The sequence below is a fragment of the Hyaena hyaena genome, unplaced genomic scaffold, assembly GCF_003009895.1.
Source record: "Hyaena hyaena isolate Hyena2069 unplaced genomic scaffold, ASM300989v1 scaffold_54, whole genome shotgun sequence".
Classification (NCBI taxonomy): Eukaryota; Metazoa; Chordata; class Mammalia; order Carnivora; family Hyaenidae; genus Hyaena; species Hyaena hyaena.
This window is the reverse complement of record NW_024080685.1, coordinates 1,046,240-1,062,374: the sequence shown is the minus strand read 5'-3', so window position 1 is coordinate 1,062,374 and position 16,135 is coordinate 1,046,240. Positions and strand designations below refer to the sequence as shown.

The window sequence follows — 16,135 nt, the reverse complement described above, 5'->3', positions numbered from 1 at the left end:
TTACTTATCTTGTAAACCTCACTAAGTATTTCCCTGAGTTCTACGAGCTGCTCTAATAAATTAATTAAACCTGAGGAGGGAGTCGTGGGAACCTCAGATTTATAGCTGATCAGTCAGAATCACACAGGAGATAACCTGGACTTGTAATTGTTATCTAAAGCGGGATGGGAAGAGTCTTGTAGGACTGAGCTCTTAACCTGTGGGATCTGACACTATCTCCAGATAGATAGTGTCAGAATGCGTTAAATTATAGGATACCCAGGTGGTGTCACACAGACATACTTGTTGTGGGGGAAAACATTTGGTGTCAGAGATGTTGTGAGTGTGATAGTTATGTACGATTAAAGGAGAAACATGGGACGAAGACTAGTTTGGTTTATTTCCCCTACACATTAGAGTTAGTTTAAAATCAGCATTATCTTTGAAATTGTTGACAAAGTCATTTTTGTTGACTTGAAAATCCAAGAATTAGACCCTGGGGTATGATCCAGGCAAAGACTTGTTGAATTTGACATTGCCACCATTAGAGAAGTGACATCTTACCCCGGCTGCTAATCAAGACAATTGGCATGAGCTGGTCTAAAAGAATTTCTCCTGGAGACAGTAGTACTACATTGACAGTTCATAGAATGTGTCCACAAATATGAGATGGATTGCTGGAGGTTGGGGATTAGGACTTTACGAACAGGCAAACATGAAATCACAGATGTGCTTACCGAGTCCTCCAAGCAGACAAATTGTTGCTCATCTCTCAGGGGGCAACATTTGGTGGCAGCAGCTGCCATGTTCTTCGTGAACATAATCAACTCTTGAGCAGATAGCTGTGGGGCTTTCTTAGTATAAAGGATTATGAGCCTGAAAGAATAATTTCCTCTTACTTCTGGCAATGACTATGTGCCTATAATGAATAATTCTAGAGTCTTCCTCTATATTGGACAAGCTGTGGTTTAGGCTGAACAAAGCATTAACTGGGTTTAATTCTTTTTTAGTCTTTATTCCAATGATCCAATAACTTCATCAATATACCCAGAATTCTCTTCTCACCTCACATATTGCTCTATTGTGATCCATCAAAGATACTATGCCAGCTAATTTGGGTGACAGCTTCTGATAATAATTGTACGCACAGTCCATTCAAGATTGTATTGGTTGTCTACAATGTGTAGGAATAGGGGCTGCAGCAACAATCAGCAAATAGTCCCTACTCTCGTGGGGCTCACCCTACTGGGCAAGATAGCAGGTACCCTTGATGGAGTGAAAGGTATACAGGGTGCTGTAGATGCACATGGAATAGCAAACAGTCCCAGCCCAGGCAGGTCAGGTAGGCATCCTGGAGGAAACAGCATGTGAGCTGAGATCTAACAATAGCAAAAAATGAGCCAGGTGAAGAGAAGTGAAAGTGGGAGGGGAGCCACCAAATGTGATTTTGGTTTTGTTTTGTGGGGTTTTTTTTTAAGGGGACCAGGAAATTGGGAATTGGAAACAGAAAAAGAAAGCTCAGTTACAGAATCAGAATTGCATTATTTTTAGGATAATTATAATTATCATATTAAGAATGAATAGAGGTGAGCGAGAAGCAATGTGAGGGAAGACACACCAGAAATCCAACTGAGAGACAGTGATAGCCTGAACTGTGAAAGTGGTGGTGGGAACAGAGGGATGTGAGAAAGATTTTTAAGGAGAAAGACTCTACAGACCAGATTTGAAGACAACAAAAAATCAAAATCAGTCATTGCATTTTGTATTAAAATGGAGTCCGGGAAAAAATTTAGCTGTAACAGCCAATGAAACAGGCAACCTAACCCAGTGGTTCTCAGAGGGTGACCCAGAGACCAGCAGTATCAGCAGCCCTGGGAGCTTATTAGAAATGCACATTCTCGGACCCCATTCCAGACTCCCTGAATCAGAAACTCTGGGGACGGGGCTATATTTTAACAAATCCTCCAGGTAATTTTGATGTACTGTAAAGCTTGAGAACCACAGATCTAATCCTTAAACTAGACATTAGCAACTGAGCATAACATAGAAGTAATAAGCCAAATATTCTGTCTGAAAGAATAATTTTTTTCTGGATCTATTATTCTGGACATCCATTTTCAGCTCCATATTATTAGGCACTGTATCAAACTGTTTCCTCAATACTCTACTTCTAAATAGACTATTAGAGTAAGAGCCTAAAGATTACTAAAAAATGGTTTTTGTTTTTTGATTTATCAATCATTGAAATACAATGGGTTTTACCTGTCTCTCTGCACACAAGAGGTTTATGTATTCTCCCTGGCAGATAGCTAAGGTATCCATTCATCCACCCTAGGCGGCGAAAATACTAAATTTGCTACAGGAACTGACTTGAAACTGACAAAGGGACCCGAGGCAGGGGCACCTGGGTGGCTCAGTTGGTTGAGCATAGGACTTCAGCTCAGGTCATGATCTCACAGTTGGTGAGTTTGAGCCTTGCATCGGGCTCTGTGCTGAGGGCTTGGAGTCTGGAGCCTGTTTCAGATTCTGTGTCTCCCTCTCTCTCTGCCACTCCCCCACCTCCCCTCTGTCTCTGTCTCTCAAAAATAAAAAAACTCTGCAGGCTAAGTCCCCCAAACTGAATGTGTGAAGGATGTGAAGGAGAAGTGTGAGGGAGAGGACCCCAAAGAGACTGCAGGAAGGCAGTCAAGGCCTGCTTGGATCCCTACCCTGTGAGCATTGACCAGAATTCTGGAAACTGGCCTGGAGAGCCAGGTTAAGGGCACCTAAGGCTATATAGATGTCTATATTATCAAGACAAAGATAGGAAGGTTAATTTTGAACTCACATTTTCCTTGGCCTCTGAGATTTTCAGGTTGGATGTAGCTTGCAGCATCAGGAGTTAACAAAAACTCCCCAACGATCACATAAACCTAGACAATATCTTGGAGGCATACCTGTCATGGAAGTTAGCTTCTCCTAATTTCTCACGTAAATCACAGTGATTTTTTATACGCTCATGGCTTTCATGAACCACTCTTTGGAACATCTCTTTCTGGAAAATAAAGATAATCAGTGTTTATCATTGTAACAATATACCTTGAGGTAAGATTGCAAAACCATCTTCTGTAATAGTTTAATGTAACTGTTTTCCTAAACCTCAGGCTTTATTTACTTAGTGAGTTTGCAAATCTTGAAAAACATGTTTTGGTAAAACAGGAATGTCCATGTACTTTGTGGAGAAAAGAAGTGGTACAACAAGATTAATGTTGTTTCTGGTGATATAAACTCATTTAAATGGCATATTTTACAAGAATAAGGCAATCATTTATCAAGCCAAAAAGAGATCCTTTAAGGTAGTTTTTAGATCTAAATTTGATTGGTCAGAGTGTGTTGGTTATATTTAATAATACAGCCTTTTTACATAAACAGCACAGATATGGAGATATAGATATAGGAATAAAAATATAGATACAGAGCACTCAGTCAGTTAAGTATCCAACTTTGGCCCAGGTCATGATCTCATGGCTCACAAGTTCAAGCCCTGCTTCGGGCTCTGTTCTGACAGATGAGAGCCTGGAGCCTGATCAGATTCTGTGTCTCCCTCTCTCCCTACCCCTCCCCCATTCACATTCTGTCTCTCTCTCTCTCTCTCAAAAATAATTAAACGATAAAATATTTTTTTTAAATATTTTTATTTATTTCTAGGAGAGAGAGACAGCGTGAAGAGGGTTGGGTCAGAGAGAGAGGGAGACAACAGACTCGGAAATAGGCTCCAGGCTCTGAGCTGGCAGTCAGCACAGAGCCCGACGCGGGGCCCGAACCCACGAACCGCGATATCATGACCTAAGCGAAAGTCAGACGCTTAACCGACTAAGCCACCCAGGCGCCCCAAACGTTAAAACATGTTTTAAAGGAATATAGATACATATTAAGAAGTCATCGTTTAATAAAAACATCTACCAGCCTTCAATATAGTAAAGTACTCCACAAATACATATTGAAACGAATCAAATGGAATTCTCAGAACTAACTGCAAGTTCAAAGTGTTCTTCAACCATGCACATAAAATTCCAGTGGGAAAATACAAGCAACCTTCTGGGCTTAACTCTCCAGTAGGACGACTGATTGTCATCTTAACTAATCAGACCCAGTGTACCTGATCCTATTAAGCAGTGTTTGTTACAGTGAAACTTTTACCAGGTTTGCAAACTATTTACCTGGATTTAATCCTTAGCCTTGTCCTTACTGCCTGTGTGGTATTGAGCAAGTCTTTTAAACCTTCTACAACTCAATACTATCATCCATAAAATGTAGTTAATAATTCTCACTTTACCTATGTTACTGGGCGGGTGTCAGGATCAAATAGGACACTGGTTGTAAAGTTGCTTCATAAACTCCAAACATCCATGCTCCTGCTATTAACACTCATGCTTATGTTATTGTCATCATGACTATTGTGGAGGTCTACTGGGAATGCTCCAAAAGGGTACCCACCTACAGGGGACTAAATTACCTTCATTGATCCTTCTCTCTCTGGAAACAGAAAGATGGGAGATATACCTGCTTGAGCCCAGACAGGACGAGGGATACCTTCAGTCCTCTACCAGCACCCCACCCTCTGTAAACATGTAAGCCATTGCTTAGAATAACAAAAGCCAGAACCATTTGGCCCCCTGTAATCCATGGATAAGTGATCATCTGGTCAGATTTGTAAGGCTACTTGCTTCTTCCATGTCAAATACATAACAGAGCTACTGCCTGTAAACAGCATGATCTGGCCTGAAATAGGGACAATTTCCAGGATTGCTTAGTGGAAAGAAACTATCAGCCTTCCCATACCCTAATACATTGTGCTTTCCTGCTACTGGCTACTGTACCCCGGAGACACTCATTAAAGGAGGAGATTGCACAGAGAAGTTTGCATAAGGCACAGAATGTACAAGACAGTGACTCATATAGGGAATTGCTACAGTCTGACGATGTGGCCTTTGGTTTAGATGAAAATCATATTCCTTGTTCGGTGCTTGCAATTAACAAGAATACACACAATCATTTTACAAAATAAGGCACCACTAACAGCACTGGAATTTTTCCCATATTTGTAATCCCTTATGAGTAACAAGTTAAAAAATAAGAAGGAATTTACCCCATGGCGATAGCATTCCAGAGGATTTTCTAATTTACAGCATTTTCCCAATAAATTTTGATATACTGTATCCACTCTTAAAATCACAGAAAGTGCCAACTCTGAATGTCTTCTTGAATATTCATAAAGAAACCTGTATCCATATGAAATAGATGATAAACAGTAAAATTCAGAAGTCATGAGTTTTCTTTCAAAAGCCAATTAGGATTGTAAAATTTATTCAATATTTTAACTGCTTTTAGGTATTTGGAAACCTTGGGAGAATGACAGAGAGGTTTTACTGACTTCATTTTGAGATAAGGAAACCAAATCAATAATATAATGTGATTTTTCCAAACTCACACAGGAGAGGGTGTCAGATTCAGAATCTGAAGCTAAAACAATCTGATTGGCTGATGGGTTCCTGGCTCAGGAACTTTTATGAGAAATTAATTTCAAATGTCTAGATGAGAGTACATTTTTCTCAATCATCTTTGAGGCTAGGTTTTACAACTATTAGAATGTTTTTGAAAGAAAGTGCCAGCTGGGTATGAAATCACCATCTTCCCCTCTTGTCCAGAGAAACGTTCAAGCTTGAGTAGTCCAAGCATAATCTACACATTCTTCTGTGTTACAAGAAAGAGAAATTTGGACTCTAGGATATTTACAAAGGAATCACAGAATCACAGGAGGCAACCTTGAAGTGATCTTATCCATCCACCTCAGTTTACAGCTGGAACACTAGAGCCTGAGGAAATTAAGTGGCTTGACCTACATTCCAAAGCTTATGCATGACAAAGTTAGACTTGGAACTCTGGTGTCCCAATTCATAGTTTAATGTGATTTCCACTAGGAACTTGAGCCTATCGACTTTTCCAGTACCAAATGCAAGTTTAGGTATGAGTAGTTTCAGGCAGTGACATTTACTTTTATAAGCCATATCAACATATCAAATGTAATTTTGGAAATATAGCTAAAGTCATTCTACAAAGAACTTTGAAGAAAATTCAAACTCTTACGCTTTGCTGGAGTTTAGTTGCTCCAAATAATGCTTCACAAAGTGACTTTGGAAATACTTCAACCACACGGCAACATTGTTTTAATATTACATATTGGAATCAGGTTGTCTTGCACAAATTAATATGCATTTCTGAATGGACACTGGAGATGTTAATATTCCATCTCTCTAATCTTTAAATGCCACATCATGGCTTCGGTAGTAGGTATTAAATTAATTAGAATAGAAGAGCTGGCCAGGTATACCAATCTGAAGCCCTTAGAGATGAGTCCCTTAGAACAAAACTTGCAAACCCGTGACCCTCACTGTGTTTTTAAAAATACCTGTATTGGTCACCAACATTTAAAATTCAAGCAACTTCCAGCTTCTTTCAAAATGCGGTAGACCCAGCCGCCTGAAGCCTGCATTCCCATATGCTAACAGGTGGCTGGAGCTGTACAAATAGCTGTCAACTTTAGACTCCACGGAGTATCTCCTCTTAGTCACCGTTCCCATATAGCCACTCATTTACATCATGGGCTAGCCTGTCATCATTCAAGTTTACAACCTTTCCCCCCCAAAAATGCATAAATTAGTATTCCATTACTAAGATTTTACCAAAAAAATATACATATATATATGTATTACTCTTGCAGGAAATCATCTTGCTTGTCAACGAATTGTTTGCATACAAATCGGTCTTCTGTAAACCTGCTGAGTGGCAGAGATGAAAGATCAGGTTTGTCATCATTTTCTGAGTTGATAATGCATTCCCCTCGGAATGGCATGGGCAGGGCACAGCAGGGAGTGATTTTACTGGATAGGATCGACTGTTTGGAACAGATATAGTTCATAAGCTGGCTCTATAAAACATAAAAAAGAGTAGTTATTTTTTATGACTTCATTCTGAACTTATTTATTTTTATTGTTCTTACTAGAAAACCAGGGGGAAAACTTGGCATCGCTTTATTCTTGGCAAATTGAGAAACCAAAAAGGCCGTTTATAGTGACTTGTTCTAATAAGGAGAGCTTCTCTATTTGACCTTCCTCAAGTGTCACAAGCTCTTTGTAACATCTCTTAAGGAACTTAAAGGGAGACAAACACAATAATAGTGTCCCTGGTTAGCCCCACAAAATACAAATGAGAGAAGAGTTTTATTGTCCTGCTATGGTTGTTATTGTTTTAGGATTCCAGTTCAGAAAACATTTTGTCTCTGTCATTTAGCGTATATATTACCATATTGCTATTATGCTTACATATTTAACGTATTTACTTACACACATAGACACAAATATTATGTGCATGTGTGTATGAATAAACTAATCTCTACACTTAAGAAACAATCTAATTAGAGAGTCAAATTATTAAATAACAATCAAAATGCAGTATAATAGACGTTGTAAGACAAGTGCATATGTGATGCTTTGGAAGAAAAAAGATTGGCAGTCCAGACTGGATGGAGGTCAGAGTGAAGACCTTAAACAATTTGGGACTTGAAAAACATACAAACTTAATTGGAAAGCAATAAAGAAGAATAATATTCTTAAATTATTCATCTTTATGTAGAAAAATCTTGGAAGTGAGAGAATATGACATATTTGAGAAATGATATATAGAATATTTGGGGGGTTTTGAGAAAATGTAGTTGAGAAATGACAGGGCTTACTCTGGAAAATAGTATGGAAGTTCCTCAGAAAGTTAAAAGTAGAACTACCCTATGACCCAGCAATTACACTACGAGGTATTTACCCAAAGGATACCAAAATATTAATTAAAAGGTATACATTCATCCCAATGTTTATAGCAGCATTATTTACAGTAGCCAAGATATGGAAGTAGCTCAACTCTCCATCAATAGATGAATAAAGACAGCCTGGTATAAGTATACAATGGAATATTATTCAACCATAAAAAATAATGAAATATTGAGGCACCTGGGTGGCTCAGTCAGATAAGTGTACAACTTCAGCTCAGGTCATGATCCTGTGGTTTGTGGGTTCCAGGCCCACATCAGGCTCTCTGCTGTCAGTGCAGAACCTGCTTCATATCTCCCTCTCTCTCTGTCCCTCCCCCATGCTCTCTGTCTCTGTCTCTCTGTCAAAAATAAATAATTTAAAAATAAAGAATCAAATCTTGCCACTTGTAATAAGTTAGAGCATATTAAGCTAAGCAAAGTAAGTCAATCTGAGAAAGACCAATACCATATAATTTCACTCATATGTGGAATTTAAAAAATGAAACAGAAAAACTAGGGGAGAAAAAAGAGAGGGAAACCAAGAAATAAACTCTTAACTATAGTGAACAAATTGAGTGTTACTAGAGGAGAGGTGGGCAGGGAGATATGTTAAATGGGTGATGGGGATTAAGGAGTGCCCTAGTAATAAGCATTGGCATGTAAATTCTACACACCTGAAACTAATATTATACTGTATGTTCATTAACTGGAATTTAAATAAAATCTTGGAAGAGAGAAAAATTATAAGGAAAAAGAAAGAAAAAAAGAAATTATGGAGCTTAAACCAAATGAATGATTGGGCAAATGTAAGAGCTACTGATGAGTAGAACTGACAAGATTTTAATAAACAATAATTAAATTCGAGGCAGAGGGTGAGGTGAGGATGAAGAACCTAGAAGGATATAGGACACTGTGTTAGCATTATTTACTGAAGTTAATGTTCAAGAGAAATTAACAGGGTTTAAGAGAATAGCTGAAAAGGGACATCAAAGAGTTAAGATGTTTTAAGGTAGAAAATGTGGTTCATGGCTCAGCAACTCATCTAAGTTATGGAAAAGGAGAATGAATTCTTGCTGGATGGACAACCATCTTGGACTATATGTGTAAAATAAGAAAGGAAAGGGCCAAGAGCAATTTTTAAAGAGGGAAAGAAAATTGGTGAAAGGAACTATAAGAATACAGGCATTCCAAGTAGATGAAAAACTTCTCCTACCATTTCTTGTCTTCTAGACACACTTATGAAAAAATAATAAATAAGACTGAGAACTTATTTGACTGGAACAGTAAACCAGTGCAGTGGTTGACAGCTTCAGCTCTAACGTCAGACTTCCTGAGTTCTAATCTGACTTTGCTACTTCCTGACTGTGTGACCTACGCAAGTTAGTTTGCCTCTTCATGTCTCAATTTCCACATCTATAAAATGGGGTTAAAATAATACTTCTTACGGTTGTGGGAAGTAAACAGTCTAGCAATTATTAGGAACAAAGAAACAAGCCTGGCACAGATTAAGTATTAAAAAAAAAAGTGTCTATTAAGTAAAAATGAAATGGTTAAAATTAGTGCCTGGCACAAAGACATCATTTTTAAGTTTGTGCTATAGCAATTATTATATAATCTCAAAATGTTGGTCTAATAGTGCCTTGAAATTAAAGAAAGAGAGAGAACCTTACAATGTAAAATTGAATTACATTGACTGGGTTTTATAATAGTGTGATAAGGCCTGCTAACTGATATCACTTAGTACTAAAACATCTATTATAAAGATTATTTGCTTTTTGAGTTGGTGTGATGTTGTGAAGCATCATGGAATGATATAATAAGCACTGATAAAAATAAAAGCTTTTTAGGACATACAATTTAAGTGTGTACAATCCATACACCATTCCTGAAAGCATTAGGAGAAATACTCTAATAAAAAGAGAATTAGATCAATACCAAAAAAACATAAACAGTAGAAAGGGTATCCTTATCATGGTGAGTACTGAGTAATACACAGAGTGGTTGAAACACGATATTGCATACTTTAAACTAATATAACACTATATGTTCACTACACTGGAATTGAAATTTTTTAAAGAAGGAAGGAAGGAAGGAGGAAAGAGGAAGAAAGAAAGAAAGAAAGAAAGAAAGAAAGAAAGAAAGAAAGAAAGAAAGAAAGAAAGAAAGAAAAACAGGGTGGGGGAGGAAGGCAGGGAAAGAAAGAGAGAGAAAGAGCTAAAGTACTTTCCTGCCTGCCTTCCTTCCTTCCTTCCTTCCTTCCTTCCTTCCTTCCTTCCTTCCTTCCTCTAGTGGAATAGAGTGTGTCAAGGAAATGATAGTACAACTGAAATAATTCTTGTTAACAAAATTATTAAAAAAGAATAAGTACAAAAAAAATCTAAAAAGTCAACCGAAATAACTGAGATAAAGGCACCTAAACAAACCTGAGAGAATAAAATTAAAAGCAGAAACCTACTAGAAATAGTAAGTTTGAGAAATTTCTCTTGGAAAAGATTGATACATGAAATAGGATGTTTTCAAAGCTATTTAAATAAAGGAGAAAACAAATACATGAAGAAAAGGAAGTATAATTACATATTTGATGTTTTTAATTATCAAATAATATTATGTAGACCTTAATAGGTAAATGAGAAAATGCTGATAAAGGAACTTTTTTTAAAAAACGTATATTATAGGGCACCTGGGTGGTTCAGTTGGTTAAGCGTCCGACTTCACCTCAGGTCATGATCTCACAGTTCATGGGTTTGAGCCCCACGTCAGGCTCTGTGCTGACAGCATGGTGCCTGCTTGGGATTCTCTGTCTCCTTCTCTCTCTGCCCCTTCTCCCCTCAAAGTAAATAAACTTAAAAAAAGTATTTAAAGAAAAGACACATTAAAGAAAAATTATTTAAATATAAATAAAAATATATATTTATTTATATATAAATAAAATATATTTCATATATTATTGATTTATTAACGTTGAACTCATACATCTAGCACATTATCTTCTCCATAAAGTACATCATGTTTGGTTTTTTTTGTTTAGGAACACCAGATAGCACTTCAGCACTATGCTTGGGGGCCACTTCAAACAGCTAAATCACTCACCAAAGAAACACACAAAAATGTGGAAAATGTGACACTAGACTGTAGGAAGGAAGCTTATTTACAGTATGAGAGCTAAAACAAGAAGGTGAGTTTTGTATTCCTTCCCCTCTGTGGGACTGTGAGCATGAGGCAACTCAAATTCTCCACTACTCTGAGAGTGCACCGGTCTGCAGAGGACCACGAAAGTTCTGTGAATATTGACTTGGGGGTTACAAATAAATTTTGGCAAATAGGTAATTCACAAGTGCAGAATTAATAAACAATAAAGATTGACTCAAATGTTAAAAGAAATCTATAGCAAAGGAAATGGAAAAGCTGTCACACCAGTTTCTGTCTCAGTCTCTGCTCCAGTCTCATGGACAAGTTCTTTCAAATCTTCACAGGGGCGTCTGGGTGGCTCAGTCGGTTGGATGTCTGACTTCGGCTCAGGTCATGATCTCACAGTTTGTGGCTTTGACCCCCGCAATGGGCTGGCTCTGTGCTGACAGCTAGCTCAGAGCCTGGAGCCCATTTCAGATTCTGTGTCTCCCTCTCTCTCTGACCCTCCCCTGCTCACACTGTCTCTCTCTCTCAGAAATAAATAAAACATTAAAAAAAACTAAAAAAAATCTTCACAAAATAGGTACGTCTCAATACTATTATATCATTTCAGGAATTTCAAAAGGCAAAACAATGCAATTTTTGCAAGTTAGCATCACTGAATGCCAAGACCTGAAAGTTCTAGATCAATCTCATATGTAAACACAAATGCAGAAGTCTGAAAATTATGTCCGTATCAAATACATAAATCTAGTAAAATGAGATTGACATAAGCAATCTAAAGATAGTTAAAATTAAGAAATCTTTTCATATGATTCACCAATGAAGAAGTTAAATGAAAATCAAATGATCATCCCAAGAAGACAAAAGAACACTTACTGATGTTCAGATCCATCCTAATTAAAAACAAAACCATCTCTAAAATAGACTGAAAAATCTTTTAACACGTAAACAATATTTTTGTAAGCCAGTAACTTTAAACCTGTGTCCCTGAAAGTCTGGACAAAGACAGGAATACCAGAGGAGCCCACGGTTATTTTACATTGTTTGTGAGCACTAACCAATACAACAAAATCATTCAAGACTGTTCTGGCATTCCTGACATGGTGAACAGCTATAAATGGAGCTGTTCTGGAGTTACAGGTTTGGCGCAGGTGTGTATTATGTGTTAAAGGATATTAGAGGTTTTGTTTGTTTTATTTTAATTATGATTGATTCTGTCAGGCCGCAATTTCTCTTTACTTTCCCCCCAAATTCACCTAATCCTACAAATAACATTTGCATAGTCTGTCCTGAAAAGCCAGGTCTCCTTCTACGTCTGCAGGGTAGTGTTTCTTTCTTCTTTTTTTTTTTAATGTTTATTTATTTTTGAAAGAAAGAGAGAGGGGAAAGCAGAAAGGGAGACACAGAATTGGAAGCAGATTCCAGGCTCTGAGGTGTCAGCACAGAGCCTGACTCGGAGCTTGAACTCATGAACCAGGAGATCGTGACCAGACCCAAAGTCGGACACTTAACCGACTGAGCCACCCAGGTGCCCCAGGTAGTGTTTCTTCCAGCCCCAGTTGAGAGTGTTGCCATACAGAGAGTAACTCAAGAGCAGCATTATGTTGTCTGTGTCCAGGATGGACTTGGCAGTGGCAGCTGCCCCCTGTCCCAGTGGCAGGGCTGCATGTGGCATTGATTTGACGATCACAATAGCTACCAAAGAAAAGCTGTCATCTAACCCCAACTCTATTCTAGCAAAGTAAACAGCTGAGGCCATAGAATCCTAGGGATCTACTGAGTGTCTCAGCAATGACTTTCTATTTTAATTTTAGTTGTTACCAATATCCCTTAATCTTTTGTGGAAGGGGACCCTTGCCCATAGGAGTCATGGATTACCCCATGAAATTATGAGATTAGTCCTACGTTTTATTTATCATGATGAAGATTAATCAATTTTCTAATTTGCAGAATGACCAGGAACATGACTTGCAGCTTGTGATTTACTAAAGCCTTATCAGGTTTTTGGCAGTTAGAGACTACATTTGGACAAGAGGCATGTGAGTTCTCTGGTGTCCAAACTCCCAGCCCCCAGGCCCACAGCTTTGTCCTGGAGCCTCCTTTCTCTTCCAGGCCAATGTGGCTGGGGTACTGGGAGCCTGCAGTTCCAGCACTTGTTTGAGACTCAAAGGTGAATAAAATATAATCCCTGTTTGGAAGGAAATTGGAGGTCAGCTCTAAAAATTAAAGAATAACAGAAGAAAGTGAAGACAGGATAAGTAAGGGAGAAAGGATGGGAGGGAGGGAAGGAGGGACGTAAGGAGAAAAGAAGTGGGGAGGGAGGAAGAAAAAAAAATACTTGCCTGAGCTGGGAAGAGAGACGAGGAGAAATACTACTGGTAAATCTACTGGAAATACTGAGAAACTATAATTCTTTTTTAGGATTCGTTATGTACCACTGTCAGCTTTCTTTAAGAAATGCAAGGATTTTATTAAGGTTTATTTATGTATTTCAAGTGGGGGAGGGGCAAAGAGAGAGGGAGATAACCCCTATACAGGGGCTCCAACCTATAAATTGTGAGATCATGTCCTGAGCTGAAACCAAGAGTCAGAGGCTTAAGGCACTAAACTACCCAGGCTCCCCACGAACTGCAAGGTTTTTTTGAGAGAGAGAGGGCGCAAGTGAGCAAGAGGGGGGAGAAGAGAGAGAGAGAGAGAATCCCACAAGGGGTAGAGAGAGAGAGCAGGAGAGAGAAAGAGAGAGAGAAGCAGGGCTCACCCGAAGATGGGCTCATGTTTTACCTGAAGCGGGACACGAACTCAACAACCATGAGATCATGACCTGAGCCAAGTCAGATACTTAATGACTGGGCCACCCAATCGCCCAAGAATTGCATGTTTTTTTAAAGGCTGAAGTGAGTTTTAGGAAAGGAGAGGGTCTCACCCTGCCGAGTACGCAGGCTACCACGTCTCCTTCACAACAGCTCTGATGCAGATTTTTAACATCCACAGCCAAATTGGCAATTTCAGAAAAGTTAGCTTTCAGTTGTTTTTTAGTCAGCAGAACCAATTCCCTGAAAGGAAAAAGAAGTGCATTTTAAACTGTATTTTGAGTTCAATGCTTTCTAAAATTAGTTCTAGGTCATTGACTAACCAAAATAATAGAAACACATTTGCAAATGTAGGATGAAGAGAGTATGTTTTAAATGCTTTCTGTTTCTTCAATGATAGCACTCAGAGCCACGCAAAGATCTAAATCACCAAACAAACAGCATTCAATTCATAATCATGCAAACTATACTCATTTTCATCATTTAAATTATTGCTTAAAGAAAATGAGTTGCTTAGATGGGTAATTTGGAAATTTATCTGACCCAACTTTCTAAGTAAAATCCTTCATCACAAAGAAAATAATTATAAGAGTCTTGGGTCTCCCTTGCCTGTGCTTGTGAACAACGGAGTGGCATCCCTGAAATTTCCCTGGCAATAGGGAAAGCCTGCCTTATAAGGAGAACTAAGCTTCCATGCAGCCCAAGTCTGTCCCAAATTGGGAAAGAAAGCAGTGTAAGGAAGGATACATCTGGGCCAGGAAAGAGGCACATGGAGTAACATCAAATTCTCCTCACTCCACACTCTTCCATTCCCACCCCAAAAACATCACTAGATTTTTTTGTTCTTTTTTTCTTTTAACTTTATTTATTTTTGAGAGAGAGAGAGAGAGAGAGAGAGAGGGGAGCGGGGGAGGGACAGACAGAGAGGGAGACACAGAATCCAAAGCAGGCTCCAGGCTCTGAACTGTCAGCAGGGCTTGAAATGACAGATTGTGAGATCATGACCTGAGCCAAAGTTGACACTTAACTGACTGAGCCACCCGGATGCCCCTAGATTTTTCTGTTCTGCAAGACACTGGAGCCAAAATCTGTCCTATCTTCCCAGATTAAAGAATACATTTTGCCTTCCAGCCTTTATCATGCAGAACAATTAAGTGCCTGCATCTGAGCGTAGAGAATATTTTGTGCACTAGGGCAGAGACTAAGGGATCTGGGTTAGATGGAAGAAAAGACAGATGAGGAATATACGGTTTCAAGCCTAGCTTTATGCGCCCTATTGAACAGGCAGGTACCATCCGGATAGAGAAAGAAACCACGTTTGTATTGAAAGATATTATTAAATTTAAAAAATGATTTTTTTTTTTTTACCAGAATGGGGTGCCTGGGTGGCTCAGTCCGTTAAGGGTCCAACTTTGGCTCAGGTCATGATCTCACAGTTCATGATTTCAAACCCCACATCAGGCTCTGTGCTGACAGCCCAGAGCCTGGATCCTGCTTCAGATTCTGTATCTCCTTCTCTTTCTGCTCATGCTCTCTCTCTCTCTCAAAAATAAATAAACTTAAGGAAAAAAAAAGAGAAAAGAAACAAAGAACGAAGAATGAAAGAAAGATGATTTTTCAAATGTGTTTGATCAAATGGAGTGATCGAACAGCAACAAGGTTCACATATCTCAATCAGTAACTTACACTGCTTTTGATACTTTGTTGTTGAATTTAATCCCAATTTCACATAAATGGTGATGCCTCAAAGATATTTCTCTAACGTATTTCCTGATGGGTTCTAACTGTAATTAGAAAAACAACTGATCAGAGAAATGTGGTAGTAACAGGAAAAGTGAATCTTGTCATTAGTAAATAAGAAAGAAAAGCAAAAGTTGTGTATCTCAAAATTAGAAAGTCCTTATTGTTTTATCTTAAAGACACCAAATGCAAAAGCACAAGGTGGTTCATTGGTTGGTTTTATAAAATAGCATCTCACTTCCCTGAGATCCCTTGTTTAGAACCTGAAATCTTTAGAATATAAAGAAGACAAAGGAACTCATCAAACTACACACCCAAAACAGAAACAACCCAGTGAAGAAATGGGCAGAAGATATGAACAGAACTCCTCCAAAGAGGACATCCAGATGGCCAACAGACACATGAAACGATGCTCAGCATCCCTCCTCATCAGGGAAATACAAATCAAAACCACACTGAGATACCACCTCACGCCAGTCAGAGTGGCTAAAATGAGCAAATCAGAGGACTCTAGATGCTGGCGAGGATGTGGAGAAACGGGCACCCTCCTACACTGTTGGTGGGAATGTAAACTGGTACAGCCCCTCTGGAAAACAGTGTGGAGGTTCCTCAGGAAACTAACAATAGAACTCCC

The 16,135-nt window shown here is 38.6% G+C and overlaps 1 protein-coding gene across 1 annotated transcript in view; it reads right to left on the bottom strand.

The window, feature by feature from the left end:
• LOC120231057 (alpha-fetoprotein-like) overlaps window positions 1–16,135 on the bottom strand; it is a 52,621-nt gene that overhangs the window by 18,370 nt on the left and 18,116 nt on the right. Inside the window, exons 6-11 of the mRNA XM_039230929.1 lie at window positions 15,448–15,545; window positions 13,875–14,004; window positions 6,732–6,946; window positions 5,108–5,240; window positions 2,916–3,013; window positions 717–855 (exon numbers count right to left, since the gene is read on the bottom strand). Coding sequence (XP_039086860.1) covers window positions 717–855; window positions 2,916–3,013; window positions 5,108–5,240; window positions 6,732–6,946; window positions 13,875–14,004; window positions 15,448–15,545 — 813 coding nt within the window. The remainder of the gene's footprint in view (window positions 1–716; window positions 856–2,915; window positions 3,014–5,107; window positions 5,241–6,731; window positions 6,947–13,874; window positions 14,005–15,447; window positions 15,546–16,135) is intronic.